The 25880-nt window shown below is 43.3% G+C and overlaps 3 protein-coding genes across 3 annotated transcripts in view; 2 read left to right on the top strand and 1 right to left on the bottom strand.

Annotated features, from left to right (window-relative positions):
* Nucleotides 1-1888, top strand: part of ABRAXAS1 (abraxas 1, BRCA1 A complex subunit) — a 25770-nt gene extending 23882 nt beyond the window's left edge. The window contains exon 9 of the mRNA XM_073637109.1: nt 732-1888. Coding sequence (XP_073493210.1) covers nt 732-1129 — 398 coding nt within the window. The 3' untranslated portion in view covers nt 1130-1888. The remainder of the gene's footprint in view (nt 1-731) is intronic.
* On the bottom strand, nt 1435-25657 carry MRPS18C (mitochondrial ribosomal protein S18C). The gene is made up of 6 exons (XM_073637110.1): nt 25359-25657; nt 21986-22023; nt 18751-18834; nt 7019-7076; nt 1605-1664; nt 1435-1534 (listed from the first exon to the last, which is right to left on the bottom strand). Exons 1-6 carry the CDS (start codon nt 25438-25440, stop codon nt 1470-1472), a joined length of 387 nt encoding a protein of 128 aa, XP_073493211.1. The 5' UTR covers nt 25441-25657; the 3' UTR covers nt 1435-1469.
* Nucleotides 25206-25880, top strand: part of HELQ (helicase, POLQ like) — a 49012-nt gene continuing 48337 nt past the window's right edge. The window contains exon 1 of the mRNA XM_073637107.1: nt 25206-25880. The gene's annotated coding sequence lies outside the window, so the exon portion shown is untranslated.

Raw genomic sequence — 25880 nt, 5'->3', positions numbered from 1 at the left:
TGCAGAATATGTTGGCACTATATAAATAAAAATATTATTATTACATCTACGTTTTGCATTCACAACTATATAAAAGATATAATACCATTTCCTATGTAATCCTTACAATGGATTTGTTAATAACCAATGCCATAACAACAATGTCTGTAAGTTATCAGTTTTTTATTTTGGTCTACCCACCCATTGGCTATATTGGGGACAAGTGGAATAAAAAAAATGTTAACTAGCATATTGCTTTTTTTCTTTTATTAGTACATACTGATGCCTGGTCTGTATGATACATTAATCCTTGCGCCGTCCATTTTGAACACTACTTGATAAGAACAGCTGTCTGTTCTCCTTTAAAAAAGTGGATGCTGCAATAAATTAGTGCTGTGGGCTTTTGATTCTTGTAATCAATGGGAGTTCCAGAAGTTGAACCCTCACTTGTCACATAATTTAATAGCATATAGCTGGGCTATGCTATTCTTTTAAGAGAACCCCCTTAAAGAGGTGGTAAGTTGTAAATCAATAGGGGATCTGGCTACTGGCATAACCTCAGCTCATCTGAAAAGGCTGCTGTACTTGCACAAACTCTACAATCTCTAACCGCTGAGGGCACTAATAGTAAGATTTCCACCAATCAACTTTACAAGGCTGTATAATAATGTTCAGAAGGAAGGAAAAAAAAACTATTTTGTTTATCATTTGTTCTTACAATAGGTTTAATATTTACATCTTTTATATTGTAGGCAAGAAAGAATCAGCTAGCCCCGAAGAAAATGTGTTCCTGTGTCAAGCTTTGCGAAAGTTTTTCCCAAATTTTGCTGTTTTACAGTCCTCTTCCCTCACTGTGAATGGGGAGACCATACCACACATCTGTGACACCAACCATAACTGCTCTGACCTGAATAATCTTACCTTAGTAATTCAACCTGGTGACCTCTGTAAAGTTTCTATGCAAAAAGCTGGCAAGCGAAAAAGACCACATCTAAAAAGGAAAGCCTGTTTACCAAGAGCGACGAAAAGAAGTACCACACTAGAGAAGACCAGCACCGATGACAGAATACTGTTGAAGAGTGGCACCGAAACAGATGACTCTGAGCAGCTGAGAATGGACTGGACGGGCTCACAATCCCCCACATTTTAGTAGTTTCAAATAGCAATGGCAGGACCTGAGATGTGAGCTAATCTCTTCTTACAGCAAGTTCTGCTTTAAAAGAACATGTTTTTTAGTTGCAGGAGTAAAATTAGTTTTTATATGCCAAATATACTGAAGTGGTTGATATTTTCCATTTTTTACTGGTCTCCATCATGAGTTTGTTGCGAGGATGGATAACTTAAAACCAACAAATTTATCTTCTCACCTTGGTGTTTTGACTGATAATGAATTCCTTTGCTAATATTAATAGTTAAATAGGGTTAAGGTTCCCATGGTCAATAAATCCTCACAAATATTGCCAAAGCAATCTTTTATTAACAAAAACGTATTAAACATCACAAATCTTTGGGTCTTTGAGGTAGGCAGGGTCCTTGTATGTGACTGGCATAAACCCTAGAAGACAAATTTCATGCGTTATGTACAAAATCATGAAGGGAAGAAAAAGACGCAAACTATAACTTACCCATAATATTCGCTCTTTTAATGGCTTTTGCTACTGCCCTTTGTTTCAGACCACATAACCCTGTAAAAGAAGTAACAGTGCAATGGTTATATACAATTTCACCAACAGCCAGCAACGTGTCAACACAGCCTTGCTATATATTGAGATAGAAATACCACTAAGGCTTAAGGCTGTACAGTGACTGAAACTTATAGCTATAATGCCCATTAAATTACTCCCAAAGAGGAAAGATTTGCAAAAAACACTTGCAACTTTTTCTCCAATGGAAGATATTTGCAGTTAAACTGCGACCACAACATAAGGTTTCTCTTCACAGACAACCTTTCAAGGCCACGTTCACACGATCAGTATTTGTAAGCCAAAATCAAGAGTGGAGCAATCAGGAAAAGGATAATAGAAACACGTGCACCATTTCTGTATTTTCAGGATGTCCCCCTGACAGCACCATGGAGGACGTCCTTCTTATCCTTTCAGGGAAAGGAAACACAGAGGGGTTAAAAGCCCTCCCCTTCGTCCACCCCTCAGTGTTTTTCCTGTCCCTGTGAGAATGGGAACAGAGAGGTGATGTGCGCAGAAGAGCGTACCTGTGTGCGGGCTCAGGGGACCGGCCAGCGCAGAACCTCTCCTTCCTCCTGTGAAGCAGCCTGCGTACTTCCGTCCTTTTGTCAGAATCCTAAAAATCAAAAAGAAGCCTTCTTCCATTCCCTGGATGTTAGGCAAGCAGTCATCGCTTATTTAACCCCTTCGCAACCCTGGGATTTTCAGTTTTTGCATTTTTGTTTTTGCTCCCCTTGTTCCCAGAGCGATAGCGTTTTTATTTTTTGGTCAATAAGGCCTTGTGAGGGCTTATTTTTTACGGGACAAGTTGTACTTTTCAATGCCATTACTAGTTTTACCATATTGTGTACGGGAAAACGGGAAAAAAAAATCCAAGTGCGGTGAAATTGCAAAAAAAGTGCAATACCACAGATGTTTTTTTATTTTTTTTACCACTTTCACTGAATGCTAAAACTGACCTGCCATTATTATTGTCCAGGTCATTACGAGTTCATAGACACCAAACATATACAGTTATATGAAAAAGTTTGGGCACCCCTATTAATCTTAAGCTTAATGTTTTATAAAAATTGGTGTTTTTGCAACAGCTATTTCAGTTTGATATATGTAATAACTGTTGGACACAGTAATGTTTCTGCCTTGAAATGAGGTTTATTGTACTAACAGAAAATGTGCAATCTGCATTCAAACAAAATTTGACAGGTGCATAAGTATGGGCACCCTTATCATTTTCTTGTTTTAAATACTCCTACCTACTTTTTACTGACTTACTAGAGCACTTTTTTTGGTTTTGTAACCTCATTGAGCTTTGAACTTCATAGCCAGGTGTATGCAATCATGAGAAAAGCTACTTAAAGTGGCCACTTGCAAGTTGTTCTCCTGTTTGAATCTCCTCTGAAGAGTGGCATCATGGGCTCCTCAAAACAACTGTCAAATGATCTGAAAACAAAGATTATTCAACATAGTTGTTCAGGGGAAGGATACAAAAAGCTGTCTCAGAGATTTAACCTGTCAGTTTCCACTGTGAGGAACATAGTAAGGAAATGGAAGAACACAGGGACAGTTCTTGTTAAGGCCAGAAGTGTCAGGCCAAGAAAAACATCAGAAAGGCAGAGAAGAATGGTGAGATCAGTCAAGGACAATCCTCAGACCACCTCCAGAGAGCTGCAACATCAACTTGCTGCAGATGGTGTCACTGTGCATCGGTCAACTATACAACGCACTTTGCACAAGGAGAAGCTGTATGGGAGAGTGATGCGAAAGAAGCCGTTTCTGCAAGCATGCCACAAACAGAGTCGGCTGAGGTATGCAAAAGCACATTTGGAGAAGCCAATTTCTTTTTGGAAGAATGTCCTGAGGACTGATGAAAAAAAGATTGAGTTGTTTGGTCATACAAAAAGGCGTTATGCATGGCGGAAAAAAAACACAGCATTCCAAGAAAAACACTTGCTACCCACAGTAAAATTTGGTGGAGGTTCCATCATGCTTTGGGGCTGTGTGGCCAATGCCGGCACCGGGAATCTTGTTAAAGTTGAGGGACGCATGGATTCCACTCAGTATCAGCAGATTCTTGACAATAATGTTCAAGAATCAGTGACAAAGTTGAAGTTACGCAGGGGATGGATCTTTCAGCAAGACAATGATCCAAAACACCGCTCCAAATCTACTCTGGCATTCATGCAGAGGAACAATTACAATGTTCTGGAATGGCCATCCCAGTCCCCAGACCTGAATATCATTGAACATCTGTGGGATCATTTGAAGAGGGCTGTCCATGCTCGGCGACCATCAAACTTAACTGAACTGGAATTGTTTTGTAAAGAGGAATGGTCAAAAATACCTTCATCCAGGATCCAGGAACTCATTAAAAGCTACAGGAAGCGACTTGAGGCTGTTATTTTTGCAAAAGGAGGATCTACTAAATATTAATGTCACTTTTCTGGTGAGGTGCCCATACTTATGCACCTGTCAAATTTTGTTTGAATGCAGATTGCACATTTTCTGTTAGTACAATAAACATCAATTCAAGGCAGAAACATTACTGTGTCCAACAGTTATTACATATATCAAACTGAAATAGCTGTTGCAAAAACACCAATTTTTATAAAACATTAAGCTTAAGATTAATAGGGGTGCCCAAACTTTTTCATATAACTGTATAGGTTCTTTTTTATTTAAGTGGTGAAAAAAAATGGCGCCATTTTCCAAGACCCGTAGCGTCTCCATTTTTTGGGATCTGGGGCCGGATGAGGGCTTATTTTTTGCGCACCGAGCTGAAGTTCTTATTGATACCATTTTGGGGTAGATCAGATGTTTTGCATTTTATTGCAATGTTGAGGCAACCCAAAAAAAGTAATTCTGGCTTTTAGAATTTTTTTCTCGTTATGCCGTTTACCGATCGGATTAATTATTTTTTTATATTGATAGATCAGGCGATTCTGAACGCAGAGATACCAAATATGTGTATGTGTTTTTTTTTATTTTATTTTGAGTGGAGTGATTTAAACTTTTATATTTTTTTAAAAAACATTTTTTTTTTTCACTTTATGCTTGTTTCTATAGTCTCCATAGGAGACTAGAAGCATCACTTGTCTGATCGCCTCTGCTACATAGAGGTGATCAGAAGATCACCTCTATGTAGCAGAAATGGTCCTGTGCTATGAGCGCCGACCACTAGGTGGCGCTCATAGTGATCCGCTCATGACAACCACTGCAGTCTGCTGCAGACCCAGGGTTGTCATGCCCACACATTGGTGACCCGCGATCACGTGACGGGGTCACCGATGGGCGGGGTAAGTGACGCGCTTCCAGCGCGGCGATGTTAAATGCCGCTGTCAGAGATTGGCAGCGGCATTTAACTGGTTAACAGCCGCGGGTGGATCGCGATTCCACCCGCGGTTGCTGCGGGCACATGTCAGCTGTAATAACCAGCTGACATGTGCCCGGTTCAGTGCGGGCTCAGCGCCGGAGCCCTCACTGAACCGGGGGTTACAGCCTGTTGCGTACAAATATGGCACAGGCTGTAAAGTGGTTAAAGGCCACCCAGGGTTGGAGACAGGATCACAACCTGTTTGTCCAGTTTGTGGGTAGAAATAAAGGTAAAAAAAGCGTCAAAAAAGACAGTTGCCAGGTGGATTAAGTCTACAATAGTTCTAGCCTATTCAGCAGAAAGAACGATCCCTCCTGTTGAGTTGAGGGCTCATTCGACTCGATCAATGGTCACTTCTTGGGCGGAGAAAGGGGGGGGGGCCCTCGATGGAGCAGATATGTACGGCCACAACTTGGTCTAACCCAGTGTTTCCCAAATTCAAGTCCTCACGGACCCCACAGGTCATGTTTTCAGGATTTCCATAGTATTGCACAGGTGATGGAAAGTATCATCAAGGTATCAGGAATTCTCTCATCTGTGCAATACTATAGAAATCCTGAAAACATGACCTGTGGGGGGCCGTGAGGACTGGAGTTTGGGAAACACTGGTCTAACCTAAGTACATTTTCTAGACATTACAAGCTAGATGTTTTAGCCAGTCAGAGAATGGCTTTTGGTAGGAAAGTTCTCCATGCGGTGGTCCCACCCCAACTCAATACTTTGGTATTCTCCATGGTTCTGTCAGGGGGACGTCCTGGAAAACAGTAATTAGTCTTACCGGTAATTGTGTTTCCAGGAGTCCATCCTGACAGCACAGTTAGTTCCCTCTCTTTCATGTCATATACAGTGTTAAGTAACATTGGCATATAGAATTGTAATAAAAATGTTCTGTTTGTTGCAACCATCCTGGTGTGGTACTTAGAAATAACACTGAGGGGTGGAGGAAGGGGAGGGCTTTTAACCTCTCTGTGTTTCCTGTCTCTGAAAGGATAAGAAGGACGTCCTCCATGGTGCTGTCAGGATGGACTCCTGGAAATAAAATTACCGGTAAAACTAATTACCGTTTTTTCACCCTCTCCTGGATTTGGCTTACAAATACTGATGTAAAATGCTGACTCAATATTGAACGTGTGAACGTGGCCTAAATCTGAAATCCACCACAGAGATCAACTGATCTGGCCATATCATCACAGGGGAGCCTCAAGTGGGAAAACTTCTCTATATGACGTTCATTTTCCTTAAAGGAATTGTCCAGGTTTGGGATGAAAAACTGCAGTCAGTAGGTGATTTCAGACTTCTGTATCCTCACAGCGTGTGCATCGAACATACTCAGGATTCTCCGTTGCGGGCAATCGCGTGCCAATTAGATGTGCTTGTTCTTGCTCAATTCACTTGTATTAAACAAGACTGCGCACATCTAGTCAGAATGTGTCTGGAAATATGCAAATCGCATACTAGTGGTCACATGACCGCCCGCTCTTGCGCTGGTACCGGAGAATCCTGACCATGTGCAGTGCGTGCGCTGTGAGTATTCAGAAGTCTACAGTCACATTGCGTGACTGCAGACTTTCATCCCAAACCTGGACAACCACTTTTAAAAGTTTTTTTCATTGCTGTAATATTGATGACCTATCCCTGTCATCAATATGGGTTTGGCACCTCCAATCAGCTGTTACCAGCTCTGGGTGTAATAAGTGTGACGGAGCAGACCACCACAGCTCTGTCACACTGTGTAATGGCCATTGATCGGATATTCAAGACCTACATTAAGGACAGGGCAGCAGTATCCTAGTACTAGAAAACCCTGTTAAGATGACATCCAGATATATTGATGCCATGCAGCATTACTAGCAAGAATCTGTTCCCAACGAATTCACAATCCTGAAAACTGAGTATGATATTTTATACATTGACAAAAATGTTTAATAAAACCACAGTTCATAACATTTCAGAGAAAGTTGATCTAAAATATCCTCCTGAGAATTACCTGTTATATGCCTTCCATAAATGCGACCAGTGTGAGGTGAAACAAACTGAGACAGGAGCTATGGGCGATACAAGAAGAGTAACTCACACCGTTATTTTTTTTTTGCCTCATTTTTATTTTGGTGCACGTTTTATAGTTATTTTACTAATTCAGCCTTTTTTTGTCTAACATTCTAGCTAAGTAGTTACAATAAAATGATTCTTGATCTGCTAAAAAACTAATGGAACAGAAAAACAAACACATCCCCCTCGTCACTGACATAATGGAATACATATATTTCTGTGAAATCTCTGGTAACACCCACCATATAAATTGACATGCTGCAAATTAAGTCCACAACACAGGTCAGCTCTCAGCAGGAGATTTCTAAAAAGTCTTATACACAATGCTAGTACTGTAAAAAGCTGTGGATTTTCAATATGGATGCGTCCCATGGGAACATACTCTAATGATAAGGAGTAGGGGTATAATGGGACCCCAGTGGGGTAGATAGAACTACTGACCAGGAATTTAGTAATGGGAAAGAAAATTATCTATGTACAGAAGTGGACAATAGTATGTTGACGCACCAACACTGTAACACAAGTGCTAACCTCAATGTACTAGATATGGAATTATCAAGTATTTAATGTTGATACCAGTTTTAGAAATTGTACTTTATACTGGGACAAGATAGCGACATGTGGTCGCACCACTAAAAACATTGTGCAACTTACGGCCGCGTGACTTATTTTAATGATTTTACCATTACAAAATGGCCAAACTGCAGCCAAGTCTAATGCAAGTCACGTGCGATTGCATTAAAATTTGTGGCAAGTGACGGATGGCAGGAAAGCCAACACATCTGGAAATATGCGACTGCAATTTCAGTGTAGCCCTAGCCTTAACGTGGCAGATAAATATTGCCCTCTTGCCATCAAAATCTAATATTTCAACTAAATGCTGAATCCTAATATAGTAACCTGTTTCTCCCAGTCAAAATGCCTTCCAGCACTTAAAGAGGTTGTCTACCCTAACTTAGGTACTGGATTTGCCATAAATGCTTAAAGGCATTTTCCCACAAACACAGTACACTTTAATCAATAGATCTTGGAATAATAATAAGTTCCACAATTGGATGTGTTTAGATAAAATGTCCCTGTGCTGAGATAATCGTATGAATGTTCCCCTGCTGTGTCTAACTGTACAGTAACATGGTCTGATCATACCACATCTCCTGGGCAGGGGAGTAAGCAAAAGACTATATAGACCTTACATTACAGCAGGGGATCGCAGCTGATTATTTTTGTGAGGCAGAACATTTAACTGCCCGTTTTTAAGCAATGTTTTAACTGAAAGAATCAACTGTCGTCAAACGCTGTCCTGTCTGTATATTCCTTTGCTTCCCCCCTGCCCAGGAGATGTGGTATGATCAGACCATGTCCCTGTACGGTCAGACACAGCCATTACTCAGTACACAGCAGGGGCACATTTATAAGATTATCTCCACACAGGAACCTTTGTTTTAATCACATCCAATTGTGGAACTTATTTTTATTCAAAGATCTATTAATGAAAATTAACTGTGTTCATGGGAAAACCCCTTTAACCCCTTTACGACCTTGGGATTTTCAGTTTTTTTGTTTTTTGCTCCCCTTGTTCCCAGAGCCATAGCTTTTTTTTTTTAGGCAATATGGCCGTGTGAGGACTTATTTTTTGCGGGACAAAGCCATTACTAGTTTTACCATATCATGTACTGGAAAATGGGAAAAAAATTCCAAGTGCGGTGAAATTGCAAAAAAAAAAAGATGTAATTCCACAGTTTTATTTTTTCTTTCCACGTTCACTGGATGCTAAAACTGACCTGCCATCATTATTCTCTAGGTCATTACGAGTTCGTAGACACCAAACATGTATAGGTTCTTTTATATTTAAGTGGTAAAAAAAAAATCCAAAGTTCGCTAGAAAAAAAAAAAGCGCCATTTTCCGAGACCCGTAGCGTCTCCATTTTTCGGGATTAATCATTTTGGGGTAGATCGCCCGTTATTGCATTTTATTGCAATGTTGCGGCGACCAAAAAAACGTAATTCTGATGTTTGGAATTTTTTTCTCGTTACGCTGTTTACTGATCGGATTAATTCTTTTTCTATATTGATAGATCAAGCGATTCCGAACGCGGCGATACCAAATGTGTGTATGTGGGGTTTATTTTTTATTATTTTATTTTGAATGGGGCAAAAGGGGGGTGATTTAAACTTTTATTTTTTTTAAAAACATTTTTTTAACACTTTTTGCTTGCTTCTATAGTCTCCAAAGGAGACTAGAAGCAGCAACTGAGCGCCTCTGCTACATAGAGGTGATGAGCAGATCACCTCTATATAGCAGAAATGCTCCTGTACTATGAGCGCCGACCACTAGGTGAACCACAGCCCTGGTACTAAAGATTATTCCCTGACTCCCTCTCATTGACTGATAGATGGACGAAGAGACAGATATGAATGTAATCATGGTATAAGGAGAATACAGCAGGGTATATATACATTACACAGGGTATAGAGCAGTGTGTGAACACACACACACACACACACATATAATATAATATATAATATTACACACATACACACAGTACAGACAAAGTTTGGACACACCACATTTACAGATTTTTCTGTATTTTCATGACTTTGAAAATTGTACATTCACACTGAAGGCATCAAAACTATGAATTAACACATGTGGAATTATATACTTAACAAAAAAGTGTGAAACAACTGAAAATATGTCTTATATTCTAGGTTCTTCAAAGTAGCCACCTTTTGCTTTGATGACTGCTTTGCACACTCTTGGCATTCTCTTGATGAGCTTCAAGAGGTAGTCACCGGAAATGGTTTTCACTTCACAGGTGTGCCCTGTCAGGTTTAATAAGTGGGATTTCTTGCCTTATAAATGGGGTTGGTACCATCAATTGTGTTGTGCAGAAGTCTGGTGGATACACAGCTGATAGTCCTACTGAATAGACTGTTAGAATTTGTATTATGGCAAGAAAAAAGCAGCTAAGTAAAGAAAAACGAGTGGCCATCATTACTTTAAGAAATGAAGGTCAGTCAGTCCGAAAAATTGGGCAAACTTTGAATGTGTCCCCAAGTGCAGTTGCAAAAACCATCAAGCACTACAAAGTAACTGGCTCACATGAGGACCGCCTCAGGAAAGGAAGACCAAGAGTCACCTCTGCTTCTGAGGATAAGTTTATCCGAGTCACCAGCCTCAGAAATTGCAGGTTAACAGCAGCTCAGATTAGAGACCAGGTCAATGCCACACAGAGTTCTAGCAGCAGACACATCTCTACAACAACTGTTAAGAGGAGACTTTGTGCAGCAGGCCTTCATGGTAAAATAGCTGCTAGTAAACCACTGCCAAGGACAGGCAACAAGCAGAAGAGACTTGTTTGGGCTAAAGAACACAAGGAATGGACATTAGACCAGTGGAAATCTGTGCTTTGGTCTGATGAGTCCAAATTTGAGATCTTTGGTTCCAACCAGTGTCTTTGTGCGACGCAGCAAAGGTGAACGGATGGACTCTACATGCCTGGTTCCCACCATGAAGCATGGAGGAGGAGGTGTGATGGTGTGGGGGTGCTTTGCTGGTGACACTGTTGGGGATTTATTCAAAATTGAAGGCATACTGAACCAGCATGGCTACCACAGCATCTTGCAGCGGCATGCTATTCCATCCGGTTTGCCAGATGACCTGGCCTCCACAGTCACCAGACCTGAACCCAATCGAGATGGTTTGGGGTGAGCTGGACCGCAGAGTGAAGGCAAAAGGGCCAACAAGTACTAAGCATCTCTGGGAACTCCTTCAAGATTATTGGAAGATCATTTCCGGTGACTACCTCTTAAAGCTCATCAAGAGAATGCCAAGAGTGTGCAAAGCAGTCATCAAAGCAAAAGGTGGCTACTTTGAAGAACCTAGAGTATAAGACATATTTTCAGTTGTTTCACACTTTTTTGTTAAAGGGGTATTCCCATCTCCAAGATCCTATCCCAATATGTAGTAGGTGTAATAATAGTAATATTAGCAAATATCTCCAATTAGTAATGTAGTATAGTATTTTTGATTCGCTATGTCTCTTTCCTCATGTGCAGGCATCGCAGGACCTTAGGTATCCATGGTTACGTCCACTAGCAACTAGCTAACTAACTGTGACTTTATCAGTGGATGTAACCATGGATACCTAAGATCCTGCAATGTCTGCACATGAGGAAAGAGACATCGCGAATCAAAAGTACTATTACTACATTTCTAATTAAAGATATTTGCTAATAATATTATTATTATTATTATTACACCTATTACATATTGGGATAGAATCTTGGAGATGGGAATACCCCTTTAAGTATATAATTCCACATGTGTTAATTCATAGTTTTGATGCCTTCAGTGTGAATGTACAATTTGGAAGTGCATTGAGGTGAAGGGTACATTGCTGGAAAAGGAAAAAAAAAAAAAAAAGGTACAAAGGAGGGCAACAAAATTAATAAAGGGAATGGAGGGACTGCAATACCCAGAGAGGTTGGCAAAACTAGGACTATTCAGCCTGGAAAAGAGAAGGTTGAGGGGGGACATAATAGATGTGTACAAATATGTTAGGGGACAGTATAGAGATCTTGCCCGGGATTTGTTCAAAAGGAGGGATATTACGGTAACAAGAGGGCACTCACTAAGACTGGAAGAGAAAAGGTTTCAGCACCAGCATAGGAAGGGGTTCTTTACGGTAAGAGCAGTGAGAATATGGAATTCACTGAGTGAGGAGACGGTAATGTCGGATTCACTACACCAGTTCAAGCGGGGACTGGATGCTTTTCTAGATACCAGGCAGATTTCAGCATATACTTAAAAATAAAATAAAATAGTAGGTTGATACAGGGATTTATTCTGACTGCTGGTTTCAGAGTCGGGAGGGAATTTTTCCTCAGGTGAAGATTGGCTAAATCATTTGGGGTTTTTGCCCTCCTCTGGATCAACTTTAGCAATTACAGAACTAACAGGTCGAACTTTATGGACGCAAGTCTTTATTCGGCTTTACAAACTATGTTACTATGTAATTTTCAAAGTCATGAAAATACAGAAAAAATCTTTAAATGAGAAGGTGTGTGCAAACTTTTGGTCTGTACTGTGTGTACATACAGATACAAGAGACCCTTGTATGTACAGTGGGGAAAAAAGTATTTGGTCAGCCACCAATTGTGCAGTTCTCCCACTTAAAAAGTAGAGAGGCCTGTAATTGACATCATAGGTAGACCTCAACTATGAGAGACAAGATGAGAAAACAAATCCTGAAAATCATTGTCTGATTTGGAAAGAAATTTTTTTTCAAACTTTGGTGGAAAATAAGTATTTGGTCAATTACAAAAGTTCATCTCAATACTTTGTTATACAGTGGGTACGGAAAGTATTCAGACCCCTTTAAATTTTTCACTCTTTGTTTCATTTCCGCCATTTGGTAAATTCTAAAAAGGTCATTTTTTTTCTCATTAAAGTACACTCTGCACCCCATCTTGACTGAAAAAAAACAGAAATGTAGAAATTTGTGCAAATTTATTAAAAAAGAAAAACTGAAATATCACATGGTCATAAGTATTCAGACCCTTTCTTTGCTCAGACACTTATATTTAAGTCACATGCTGTCCATTTCCTTTTGATCCTCCTTGAGATGGTTGTACTCCTTCATTGGAGTCCAGCTGGGTTTAATTAAACTGATAGGACTTGATTTGGAAAGGCATATACCTGTCTACAACCCCTGGCAAAAAAATTATGGAATCACCGGGATCGGAGGATGTTCATTCAGTTGTTTAATGTTGTTGAAAAAAAAGCAGATCACAGACATGGCACAAAACTAAAGTCATTTCAAATGGCAACTTTATGGCTTTAAGAAACACTAAAAGAAATAAAAAAATGTGGTACTCGGTAAGGGTAATTTTTTACAGATCAAGCAGAGGGAAAAAATTATGGAATCACCCTCTAAATTTTCATTTCCAAAACTAACACCTGCATCAAATTAGATCTGCTCGTTAGTCTGCATCTAAAAAGGAGTGATCACACCTTGGAGAGCTGTTGCATCAAGTGGACTGACATGAATCATGGCTCCAACACGAGAGATGTCAATTGAAACAAAGGAGAGGATTATCAAACTCTTAAAAGAAGGTAAATCATCATGCAATGTTGCAGAAGATGTTGGTTGTTCACAGTCAGCTGTGTCTAAAATCTGGACCAAATAGAAACAACATGGGAAGGTTGTTAAAGGCAAACAACGTCAAGACCGGAAATTTAAAGCAATATGTCTCCAAAACAGGAAATGCACAACAAAACAAATGAGGAACGAATGGGAGGAAACTGGAGTCAATGTCTGTGACCGAACTGTAAGAAACCGCCTAAAGGAAATGGGATTTACATACAGAAAAGCTAAACATAAGCCATCATTAACACCTAAACAGAAAAAAACAAGGTTACAGTGGGCCAAGGAAAAGCAATCGTGGACTGTGGATGACTGGATGAAAGTCATATTCAGTGATGAATCGCGAATCTGCATTGGGCAAGGTGATGATGCTGGAACTTTTGTTTGGTGCCGTTCCAATGAGATTTATAAAGATGACTGCATGAAGAGAACATGCAAATTTCCACAGTCATTGATGATATGGGGCTGCACGTCAGGTAAAGGCACTGGGGAGATGGCTGTCATTACATCGTCAATAAATGCCCAAGTTTACATTGATATTTTGGACAGTTTTCTTATCTCATCAATTGAAAGGATGTTTGGGGATGATGACATCATTTTTCAAGATGATAATGCATCCTGCCATAGAGCAAAAACTGAAAACATTCCTTGAAAGAAGACACATAAGGTCAATGTCATGGCCAGCAAATAGTCCGGATCTCAATCCAATTGGAAATCTTTGGTGGAAGTTGAAGAAAATGGTCCATGACAAGGCTCCAACCTGCAAAGCTTTTCATGATTCCATATTTTTTTCCTCAGAATTGAGTGATTCCATAATTTTTTCCCTCTGCTTGGTCTGAAAAAAAGTTACCCTTAGGCTGTGTGCCCACGTAGCGTTTTTCAAGCGTATATGCTGCGGAATTTCCGCAGCGTAAACGCTTGAAAAACGCATGTAGATCCGCACCCCATGGTCCCCAATGGCATTCCGCAATGTCAATGCCCATGCTGCGGATTTTTCCGCAGCGTATATGCTGCAGTCAAAAATCCGCAGCATGTTCATTAATTTTGCGGAAGCGCTGCGGAATCAATGTGCGGATGGTACCCAAGTCTGGAGGAGAGGAGACTCTCCTCCAGACCTGGGTACCAAAGAACCTGTAAAAAAAAGAATAAAATAAAGTTTATACTTATCTTCTGATGTTTTCCCTCCGTCGCGCTGTTGTCTGAAGGACCTGCCACGTCATTGAGTCATGTGACCCACCACATGACTCAATGACGTCACCGCAGGTCCTGCACACAACAGCGTGAGCCGCTCAAGACTCCGGACGGGGCAGAGAATGCATCAGAAGGTGAGTATAAAGTTTATTTTTTTATTTTTTACCATTCTGAACAAGTTGTCAAGCACTTTTCCAAGTGATGCTTGGAGAAGTGCTTGATAACCCGCATGCGGAAATGCATGCAAAGACGCCTCACAAACGCTTCTACCTGGCGGGAAAACCGCATGTAATATCCGCATGCGATTTTCCCGCCAGGGAGAAGCGTAAAAAATATGCTTCAGGTCCGCAACGTGGGCACATAGCCTTAGGCTATGTGCCCACGATGCAGAAATGCTCCGGATTTTTCCTGAGCGTTTCTGCATCTCCCTTGCAGAAAAAACGCATGAGGATTTTACATGCGTTTTTCCTGCCAGGGACATGCGGATGTGAAGCTTTCTTCACATGCATTTCCGCATGCGGGTTGTCAAGCGCTTTCCAAACGATTTTAGCATCACTTGGAAAGTGCTTGTCAACTTGGTCACACTATATAAATCCATGCAAACGGCATGGATTTATATAGTGTGACCGAAAGAGTGGTAAAAAAATAAATATTATACTTACCTTCTGATGGCCCCCGGTGTCTTTATCCGATGCGTCCTGGCTTGCCGGCAGCTCGCGGTAGACTAAAAGGACCTGCCATGACGTCATTTAGTCATGTGATTGGACACGCGACCACCAACGTCGGCGGTCGCGTGACTCATCACATGACTAAATGACGTCATGGTAGGTCCTTTTTAGACCATCGCAAGCTGCCGGCAAGCCAGGACGCATCGCTATGGAGACTGGGGGCCATCAGAAGGTAAGTATAATGTATATTTTTTATTTTATTCTTTTTTTTACAGGTACTATGGTACCCGGGTCCGGAGGAGAGTCTCCTCTTCTCCAAACCCGGGTTCCATCCGCACACTGAGCCGCATGATATATCCGCATCTGCAGATGTAGTGATGCGGATGTCATGCGGTCCATTGCAAGTCAATGGCGTCGAAAACGCCGCAATTCCGCAAAATAATTGGTAGTGCTGCGGATTTTTCTGCAATGATAATCCGCAGCGGAAATTTCCCCAGCATGTGCACAGCACATGCTGATTATCATTGGGGAACATGGCTGACCTTCTACCAAGTGTTTTTTAAGCGTTTCTGCAGCGGAATTGCCGATGCGGAAACGCTTAAAAAACGCATAGTGGGCACACAGTCTTACTGAGTACCACATTTTTTATCTTGATTTCTTTTAGTGTTTCTTAAAGCCATAAAGTTGCCATTTGAAATTACTTTAGTTTTGTGACATGTCTATGATCTGCTTTTTTTTCAACAACATTAAACAACTGAATGAACATCCTCCGAGCCCAGTGATTCCATAATTTGCCAGGGGTTGTATATAAGATCTCACAGCTCACAGTGCATGTGAGACCAAATGAGAATCATGAGCTCAAAGGAACTGCCCAAAGAGCTCAGAGACAGAATTGTGGCAAGGCACAGATCTGGCCAAGGTTACAAAAGAATTTCTGCATTACTCAAGGTTTCTAAGAGCACAGTGACCTCATTAATCCTTAAATGGAAGAAGTCGGGAACCAACAGAAGTCTTCTAGACCTGGCCGTCCTGCCAAACTGAGCAATCGTGGGAGAAGAGCCTTGGAGAGAGAGGTAAAGAAAAACCCCAAGATCACTGTGGTTGAGCTCCAGAGATGCAGTAGGGAGATGGGAGAAAGTTCCACAAAGTCAACTATCACTGCAGCCCTCCAGTCGGGCCTTTATGGCTGAGTGGCCAGATGGAAGCCTCTCCTCAATGCAAGACATATGAAAGCCCGCATAGAGTTTGCTCAAAAACACATGAAGGACTCCCAGACTATGAGAAATAAGATTCTCTGGTCTGATGAGACGAAGATAGAACTTTTTGGTGATAATTCTAAGCGGTATGTGTGGAGAAAACCAGGAACTGCTCATCACCTGCCCAATACAATTCCAACAGTGAAACATGGTGGTGGCAGCATCATGCTATGGAGGTGTTTTTCAGCTTCAGGGACAGGACGACTGGTTGCAATTGAAGGAAACATGAATGCGGCCAAGAACAGAGATATCCTGGATGAAAACCTCTTCCAGAGTGCTCTGGACCTCAGACTTGGCCGAAGGTTCACCTTCCAACAAGACTGACCCTAATCACACAGCGAAAATAACAAAGGAGTGGCTTCAGAAAAACTGTGACCATTCTTGACTGGCCCAGCCAGAGCCCAGACCTAAACCCAATTGAACATCTCTGGAGAGACCTGAAAATGGCTGTCCACCAACGTTCACCATCCAACCTGATGGAACTGGAGAGGATCTGCAAGGAAGAATGGCAGAGGATCCCCAAATCCAGGTGTGAAACACTTGTTGTATCATTCCCAAGAAGACTCATGGCTGTACTAGCTCAAAAGGGCGCTTCTACTCAATACTGAGCAAAGGGTCTGAATACTTATGACCAAGTGATATCAGTTTTTCTTTAATAAATTTTCAAAAATTTCTACATTTCTGTTTTTTTTCAGTCAAGATGGGGTGCAGAGTGTACTTTAATGAGAAAAAAAATGAACTTTTTAGAATTTACCAAATGGCTGCAATGAAACAGAGTGAAAAATATAAAGGGGTCTGAATACTTTCTGTACCCACTGAATATCCTTTGTTGGCAATGACAGAGGTCAAACGTTTTCTATAAGTCTTCACAAGGTTGGCATACACTGTTGCTGGTATGTTGGCCTATTCCTCCATGCAGATCTCCTCTAGAGCAGTGATGTTTTGGGGCTGTCGCTGGGCAACACGGACTTTCAACTCACTCCAAAGGTTTTCTATAGGGTTTAGATCTGGAGACGGGCTAGGCCACTCCAGGACCTTGAAATGCTTCTTACGAAGCCACTCCTTCATTGCCCTGGCGGTGTGCTTGGAATCATTGTCATGCTGAAAGACCCAGCCACGTTTCATCTTCCATGTCATTGCTGATGGAAGGAGGTTTGCACTCAAAATCTCACGATACATGGCCCCATTCATTCTTTCATGTACACGGATCAGTCGTCCTAGTCCATTGGCTGAGAAACAGCCCCAAACCATGATGTTGCCACCCCCATGCTTCACAGTAGGTATGGTGTTCTTTGGATGCAACTCAGCATTCTTTCTCCTCCAAACACGACAAGTTGTGTTTCTACCAAACTGTTCTACTTTGGTTTCATCTGACCATATGACAGTCTCCCAATACTTTTCTGGATCATCCAAATGCTCTCTAGCAAACTTCAGAAGGGCCCAGACATGTAATGGCTTAAGCAGGGGGACACGTCTGGCGCTGCAGGATCCGAGTCCCTGGCGGCGTAGTATGTGTAACGTTGGTCCCAGCTCTCTGCAGGTCATTCACTAGGTCCCCTCGTGTGGTTCTGGGATTTTTGCTCACAGTTCTTGAGATCATTTTGAACCCACGTGGTGAGAACTTGTGTGGAGCCTCAGATCGAGGGAGATTATCAGTGGTCTTGTATGTCTTCCATTTCTAATTATTGCTGCCACAGTGGATTTCTTCACACCAAGCTGCTTGCCTATTGCAGATTCAGTCTTCCCAGGCTGGTGCAGGGCTACAATTTTGTTTCTGGTGTCCTTTGACAGCTCTTTGGTCCTCACCATAGTGGAGTTTGGAGTGTGACTGTTTGAGGTTGCAGACAGGTGTCTTTTATACTGATAACAAGTTCAAACAGGTGCCAGTACTACAGGTAATGAGTGGAGGACAGAGGAGCCTCTTAAAGAAGAAGTTACAGGTCTGTGAGAGCCAGATATCTAGCTTGTTTGTAGGTGACCAAATACTTATTTTCCACCAAAATTTGAAAAAAAAAAATTCTTTCCAAATCAGACAATGTGATTTTCAGGATTTGTTTTCTCATTTTGTCTCTCATAGTTGGGGTCTACCTATGATGTCAATTACAGGCCTCTCTCATCTTTTTAAGTGGGAGAACTTGCACAATTGGTGGCTGAATGGAGCACCGCCCACCAGCATGGCAAGCTCCACCCACCCATCAGATTCTAGAGCCAGGAACTCAGGGAGATTTTGAAGTGACATCACAAGAAGTCTGCCAGAGATCATGTGAACAGAAGAGCAGCTCAGGTTACAGCTAGATTTGACAAAGCAAGATATTTATTGAAATGCTTATTTATCTATGGCAGTTAGTTCACATGAGAGGGACATGTAACGTAGAGGCCAACCCCTTTAAGCTTGTAGAAACATACCTGTGTATTCTTGTAATCTACTGGGATGCCACACAAGATGCACCTCTTTGGAGGCTCTTTAAAAGGATTTTCTATTTTCTGTGGCTGTAATCAATAAAAAGTGACAAACACCTGATATTTTTTACACATTGGATTTAAAAAAAATAAATGACTGAAAATAGTGTAGTAAATAAAAGCTAAATACTGTATACAGATTCCTCTATAAAGGCAAAAAAACCACAGGAATCGATCAAACGAAATTAAAGTTCTCCCCTTTCAGCAGCTAGGCGCCTCCATCATCCAGCTCTATCATTTTCAACAGATATTTCAGTCACCCCTATTGCAAACAAGTCATGCAGATGTCCAGTGGAGTACCCCTTAATAAATTTGGCACATATTTGCCTTTTTAACAAATTTATGGCATAAATTATAGGAAATTGTCAGCATGTGGTTGGTTTTGCTCCTCTCAAAAAAAAAAAACCTTCCCCGCTTTCTTGCTGCTTCTCAAAAGTGTTGAGATCGGTAAAAAAAAAATGCAAAAATAGAGCGAACTGAAATGAACTTTTTAAACCATGAAGGTGGCGTAAAGGCCTGGCCAAATCCCTCCATTATTAGGAGTTGTACAAGTGTGGCACTGTCATAGGATGCCATCGTTACCACAAATCAGAATGTTGTGAAGTTTCTGATCTGCTACTACTAATACAGAGGGGGGACAGGAAGATTCCTTTATACTCATGCTGCCTTTGGCATTAGACAAGAACTTTGGAGGGAAAGGGCACATGAAACATAATGTCACTAAGGGGCGTGTGCGTTGTTATATTTTTGTGTCTGTCTCACAGCCACAAGTCCTGTCCTGAGCTTGTCCCCACTATCTGGATGAGTGTCCCAACAGCCGTTCCCCATAAAGAGTAATTGATGAAAACACTGCAAAGCAGGGCTGCGGAGTTGGAGTCGGAGCCCATTTTGGTGGAGTCGGTATAAAATGAACCGACTCCAACGCCTAAAATATATAGTAAATTGGGTACAGTAGTTCAATGCAGTTTGTGGGGAATATTTTTTCATAAGAATTTGGGAAAGTTATGAAATGTCCTATAAATGTCTGTCCTATTCCTGACCTAAGGGTCTAGACTTTTAGCTGAGATGAATCTGTGCTACAGTAAATTTATCACTTAAACATGAGCCATGTATGAGGGAGTCGGAGTCATGGAAATTGAGGAGTCGGAGGTTTGGCTTACCGACTCCACAGCCTTGCTGCAAAGTAACCTTTTTTCCTTTTTATGGCCGCTTTTAGAAGAAACCAGTCTGCTGCGATTTCCTATATACACTGCTCAAAAAAATAAAGGGAACACTCAAATAACACATCCTAGATCTGAATGAATGAAATATTCTCACTGAATACTTTGTTCTGTACAAAGTTGAATGTGCTGACAACAAAATCACACAAAAATCATCAATGGAAATCAAATTTATTAACCAATGGAGGCCTGGATTTGGAGTCGCCCCCAAAATTAAAGTGGAAAAGCACACTACAGGCTGATCCAACTTTGATGTAATGTCCTTAAAACAAGTCAAAATGAGGCTCAGTATTGTGTGTGGCCTCCACGTGCCTGTATGACCTCCCTACAATGCCTGGGCATGCTCCTGATGAGGTTGTGGATGGTCTCCTGTGGGATCTCCTCCCAGACCTGAACTAAAGCATCCGCCAACTCCTGGACAGTCTGTGGTGCAACGTGACGTTGGTGGATGGAGTGAGTCATGATGTCCCAGATGTGCTCAATCGGATTCAGGTCTGGGGAACGGGTGGGCCAGTCCATAGCTTCAATGCCTTCATCTTGCAGGAACTGCTGACACACTGCAGCCACATGACGTCTGGCATTGTCCTGCATTAGGAGAAACCCAGGGCCAACCGCACCAGCATATGGTCTCACAAGGGGTCTGAGGATTTCATCTGTGTACCTAATGGCAGTCAGGCTACCTCTGGCGAGCACATGGAGGGCTGTGCGGCCCTCCAATGAAATGCCACCCCACACCATTACTGACCCACTGCCAAACCGGTCATGCTGAAGGATGTTGCAGGCAGCAGATCGCTCTCCACGGCGTCTCCAGACTCTGTCACGTCTGTCACATGTGCTCAGTGTGAACCTGCTTTCATCTGTGAAGAGCACAGGGCGCCAGTGGCGACTTTGCCAATCCTGGTGTTCTGTGGCAAATGCCAAGAGTCCTGCACGGTGTTGGGCTGTGAGCACAACCCCCATCTGTGGACGTCGGGCCCTCATACCACCCCTATAGAGTCGGTTTCTAACAGTTTGTGCAGACACATGCACATTTGTGGCCTGCTGGAGGTCATTTTGCAGGGCTCTGGCAGTGCTCCTACTGTTCCTCCTAGCACAAAGGCGGAGGTAGCGGTCCTGCTGCTGGGTTGTTGCCCTCCTACAGCCCCCTCCACATCTCCTGGTGTACTGGCCTGTCTCCTGGTAGCGCCTCCAGCCTCTGGACACTACGCTGACAGACACAGAAAACCTTCTTGCCACAGCTCGCATTGATGTGCCATCCTGGATGAGCTGCACTACCTGAGCAACTTCTGTGGGTTGTAGAGTCCGTCTCATTCTACCACGAGTATGAAAGCACAACCAACATTCAAAAGTGAACAAAACATCAGCCAGAAAGCATTGGTACTGAGATGTGGTCTGTGGTCCCCACCTGCAGAACCACTCCTTTATTGAGGGTGTCTTGATAATTGCCAATAATTTCCATCTATTGTCTATTCCATTTGCACAACAGCATGTGAAATTGATTGTCAATCAGTGTTGCTTCATAAGTGGACAGTTTGATTTACTTGGAGTTATATTCTGTTAAGTGTTCCCTTTATTTTTTTGAGCAGTGTAGTAAAACAAATGGTATGCAGACGCATACCTGCCAGGCGAAGGACAAAAGAACACACTTTTGGCCTCGATCTAGTGAATGGCGGCCTATCGGAATGGCCCTGATGTATTCTTTAGGCTCAGTGCACAGTCGCATGAAATAACAGCATCATAAGTACTACAAGCAAAATGACATGGTGTCATAAAAATTGCTGCAATATATGTGAATTTACTGCCTGCAGAGCACATCATTTCTGTCTCACAAGATTAAGAAAGTAACGAACAATCATGCAGACGGGGGATGACAGCATCAATTACGTCTTAGGTGCCGCTATAAGAAAAAAATAATACATGCATTAAACTATTATTACACCGTACTAAAGTTTTATCTTTACCATATCTTCAAGTGTTGCTTGGTTACTGTCTGGGGTTACTAGGAAAAGAAGAACATCAGTCAATAAGTGTCTTATTCTAACAGTGTTCTTTTACCTAACTGACCAAATGCATCTAACTCTGGATATTATTTTGTTTGTTGAACCTAAAATGTTGTACTAATTAATTTTATGATCCATCATGATATCTTTTCATAGATTGGCGTTCCTGGCTTTGATACAGAGCTCCAGAACCTCTCCATCCCTTCACACAACCATTAAAAGTTAAATGATAAAATTGTGGTTTATTGTGTCCGCCACTTGAGAAGGCCAATAGATTCCAGTTCAAATAATAAATTTTATGGCCATGTTGGTACTTTCACCAATCCATTTTCCCCTTTGAACTCATTGAGGAACATACGTAAGAATTTCCAATCAGAACTGACATGCTGCCACAAATCAATTTCTGAGAGGAAAATATCTGTGGCATGTGGATGAGATGTGCCGTCACCTCATCCACTTTGCTGCTGCCCCAGACACCACAGCATATTAACAGTCACACATCAGTAAATCACACACGTGCAATAGAGATTTTCTTGGGGTCATAAAGGCACAGCATTCGGCTACCCCATACTATTATGGCATAGGCAATACTGGTGCCATTTGTTTACCAGGACCCGGTCCAGTGGCCACATCAGTAACCCGGTAGCCCTGAGAGTCGCCTTCTCCCTCCCGGTAACCACAGCCCTTTTGATGAGCCGAACTGGCGAGATGTCACGTGTACGTTACGCCACAACAATGACGTGGCATCGGCTAATCATAAGAGGAGCTGTGAACTCCGGGATGTGATTCGCTGATGGACCAGATCCTGACAGTCAATAATCCAAGGAGCCAATGATTGAAAATACCCATCATGGCTCTATGTAACATGTAACTTCCATGTCCCCAGTCCTTACCTGTGCTGTGTACAGAGGAGGAATTGCACAGGACCCCACAGTACCCTGACCAGCACCCCCCTACCCCACACTGTATCCTGTAACCTATCCTGCCAGTGCACCAGTCCTTACCTGTGCTGTGTACAGAGGAAGAGGTGCACAGGACCCCGCAGTACCATGACCAGCACCCCCCTACCCCACACTGTATCCTGTGACCTATCCTGCCAGTACACCAGTCCTTACCTGTGCTGTGTACAGAGGAGGAATTGCACAGGACCCCGCAGTACCCTGACCAGCACCCCCCTACCCCACACACTGTATCCTGTGACCTATCCTGCCAGTGCACCAGTCCTTACCTGTGCTGTGTACAGAGGAGGAGGTGCACAGGACCCCGCAGTACCATGACCAGCACCCCCTACCCCACACTGTATCCTGTGACCTATCCTGCCAGTGCACCAGTCCTTATGTAATAGTGGGGAAGGATGTAGCCTTCCTTTGGCACTGAAGTAGTTAAGGAAAGTGTTCCCTTAATCAGTCCTCTCTGAACTGTGGTAGGCCAAGCTAAGGGGTTAGCTCTGGCATAGTTCCTTGCGGGAAGCAGTACCTGTAATCAGCCACAAGATACCACTGTCCTGGGTGCAGATGTCAGGTTGAGTCTGCTAGCAGTGTTACAGACAGTGATGGGTTAATGTTGGTGATGACAGCTCACAGAGGGTGGGCACATTAGCAAAAAGCCTCTGTTTTAGTGTCCAGAGGGCAGTAAGAGATAGGACAGTGAATTGTACGGGCAGCTAATATATGTGGCTGCTAGGGTAGAATGGAGCTCCATACCCTCAGACAGTGGGATCACCAGTGTGAAAGTCTCCCTACGCAAGAGCAAGAGTCCTGTTAGCCGGCCGGAGAAACTCATCAAAGGTAGTTAGGACCCGGGGCACTTCTAGTCTGCAGGAAGCAGAGGAAGATAAATAGGACTCCAGGCTAAGACGTGGGGGAGAGATATCGGATCCCGATCACTGTTGATATTGCAGAAGAGTCTCTTGGGCCAGAGATTAGAGTCACAGAGATGCTTCATTTCAAGAGGGAACCAGGGCTGAAGGAGTTACCAGCGCCTGTGAGAGAGATGGTAACCTGTCGGGCCTTATCCATTATATCTGCCTGTAAATATTGTACATATTCCTCTTCCCCAAGTAAAGTCCAAGTTCTGGTTAAGACCCTTGTGTCCTCTGAATTTATTGCTGCCCTGGTCCCAGAAGAGAAATGCCTGGAGACAGCCGCGATCGGATGGCTTGAAGTAAGTGAAGAGCACCACATACACAGCCACACTTCAGAGGGAGGACACGTATTGTCTGTAGGGTGCCATAGCGAGAGGGGGCTACAGCTCGCCCACGACTACCTCGCTGGGGCACCTTACACTTTCCTGTGTACAGAGGAGGAGGTGCACAGGACCCCGCAGCACCCTGACCAGCACCCCCCTACCCCACACTGTATCCTGTGACCTGTCCTGCCAGTGCACCAGTCCTTACCAGTGCTGTGTACAGAGGAGGAGGTGCACATGACCCCGCAGTACCATGACCAGCACCCCCTACCCCATACTGTATCCTGTGACCTATCCTGCCAGTGCATCAGTCCTTACCTTTGCTGTGTACAGAGGAGGAGGTGCACAGGACCCGGCAGCACACTCCTACCCCATACTGTATCCTGTGACCTGTCCTGCCAGTGCACCAGTCCTTACCTGTGCTGTGTACAGAGGAGGAGGTGCACAGGACCGGCAGCCGCCTCAGCACAGCTCCCCGCAGTACCCTGACCAGCACCCCCTACCCCACACTGTATCCTGTGACCTATCCTGCCAGTGCATCAGTCCTTACCTTTGCTGTGTACAGAGGAGGAGGTGCACAGGACCCGGCAGCACCCTCCTACCCCACACTGTATCCTGTGACCTATGCTGCCAGGGCATCAGTCCTTACCTGTGCTGTGTACAGAGGAGGAGGTGCACAGGACCCGGCAGCACCCTCCTACCCCACACTGTATCCTGTGACCTATGCTGCCAGTGCATCAGTCCTTACCTTTGCTGTGTACAGAGGAGGAGGTGCACAGGACCCGGCAGCACCCTCCTACCCCACACTGTATCCTGTGACCTATCCTGCCAGTGCATCAGTCCTTACCTGTGCTGTGTACAGAGGAGGAGGTGCACAGGACCCGGCAGCACCCTCCTACCCCACACTGTATCCTGTGACCTATGCTGCCAGTGCATCAGTCCTTACCTGTGCTGTGTACAGAGGAGGAGGTGCACAGGACTCGGCAGCACCCTCCTACCCCACACTGTATCCTGTGACCTATGCTGCCAGTGCATCAGTCCTTACCTTTGCTGTGTACAGAGGAGGAGGTGCACAGGACCCGGTAGTACCCTGACCAGCACCCCCTACCCCACACTGTATCCTGTGACCTATCCTGCCAGTCCTTACCTGTGCTGTGTACAGAGGAGGAGGAGTACAGGACCGGCAGCCGCCTCAGCACAGCTCCCCGCAGTACCGTGACCAGCAGCATCCTTCCCCACACTGTATCCTGTGACCTGCAGAAGGAGAGGAAGCAGCTACACTCTGTGTCCCGTCACCTCACCGGCCCGGCTCACAACACTGCCTCATCCATTACAGTTCCGGATTCTAAAAGTCACAGCAACAAGGGCCAAACACACTACAGACTGCTACTACGAATACCCAGAGACCGTGATTAAGGGGAGGACAAGGGAGCCGCTTTATTACACCCGTATTGGGATTTATAGTACAGTATGGGGTTTTCCCCAATGAAACATGGCTGCCTGGAGTGCGTTCCGTCATCAGTACGCGCCGCTTACATGGTTGCTATGAGCATGCGCCGTACCGTAAAGATTCAAATAATGTCTGTTGACAGAGTTGGGTGTATACAGCTCGGGGAGACACGTTAGGAGCATCTCCTACACATTCACTGATAAACCGCAGGGACTTAAG

The sequence above is a fragment of the Phyllobates terribilis genome, unplaced genomic scaffold (assembly GCF_046119375.1).
Source record: "Phyllobates terribilis strain yellow unplaced genomic scaffold, ASM4611937v1 Scaffold_1__5_contigs__length_1240528914, whole genome shotgun sequence".
Lineage (NCBI taxonomy): Eukaryota > Metazoa > Chordata > Amphibia > Anura > Dendrobatidae > Phyllobates > Phyllobates terribilis.
Note: the sequence above shows the minus strand (reverse complement) of the source record. Positions and strands in the feature narration are given on the sequence as shown.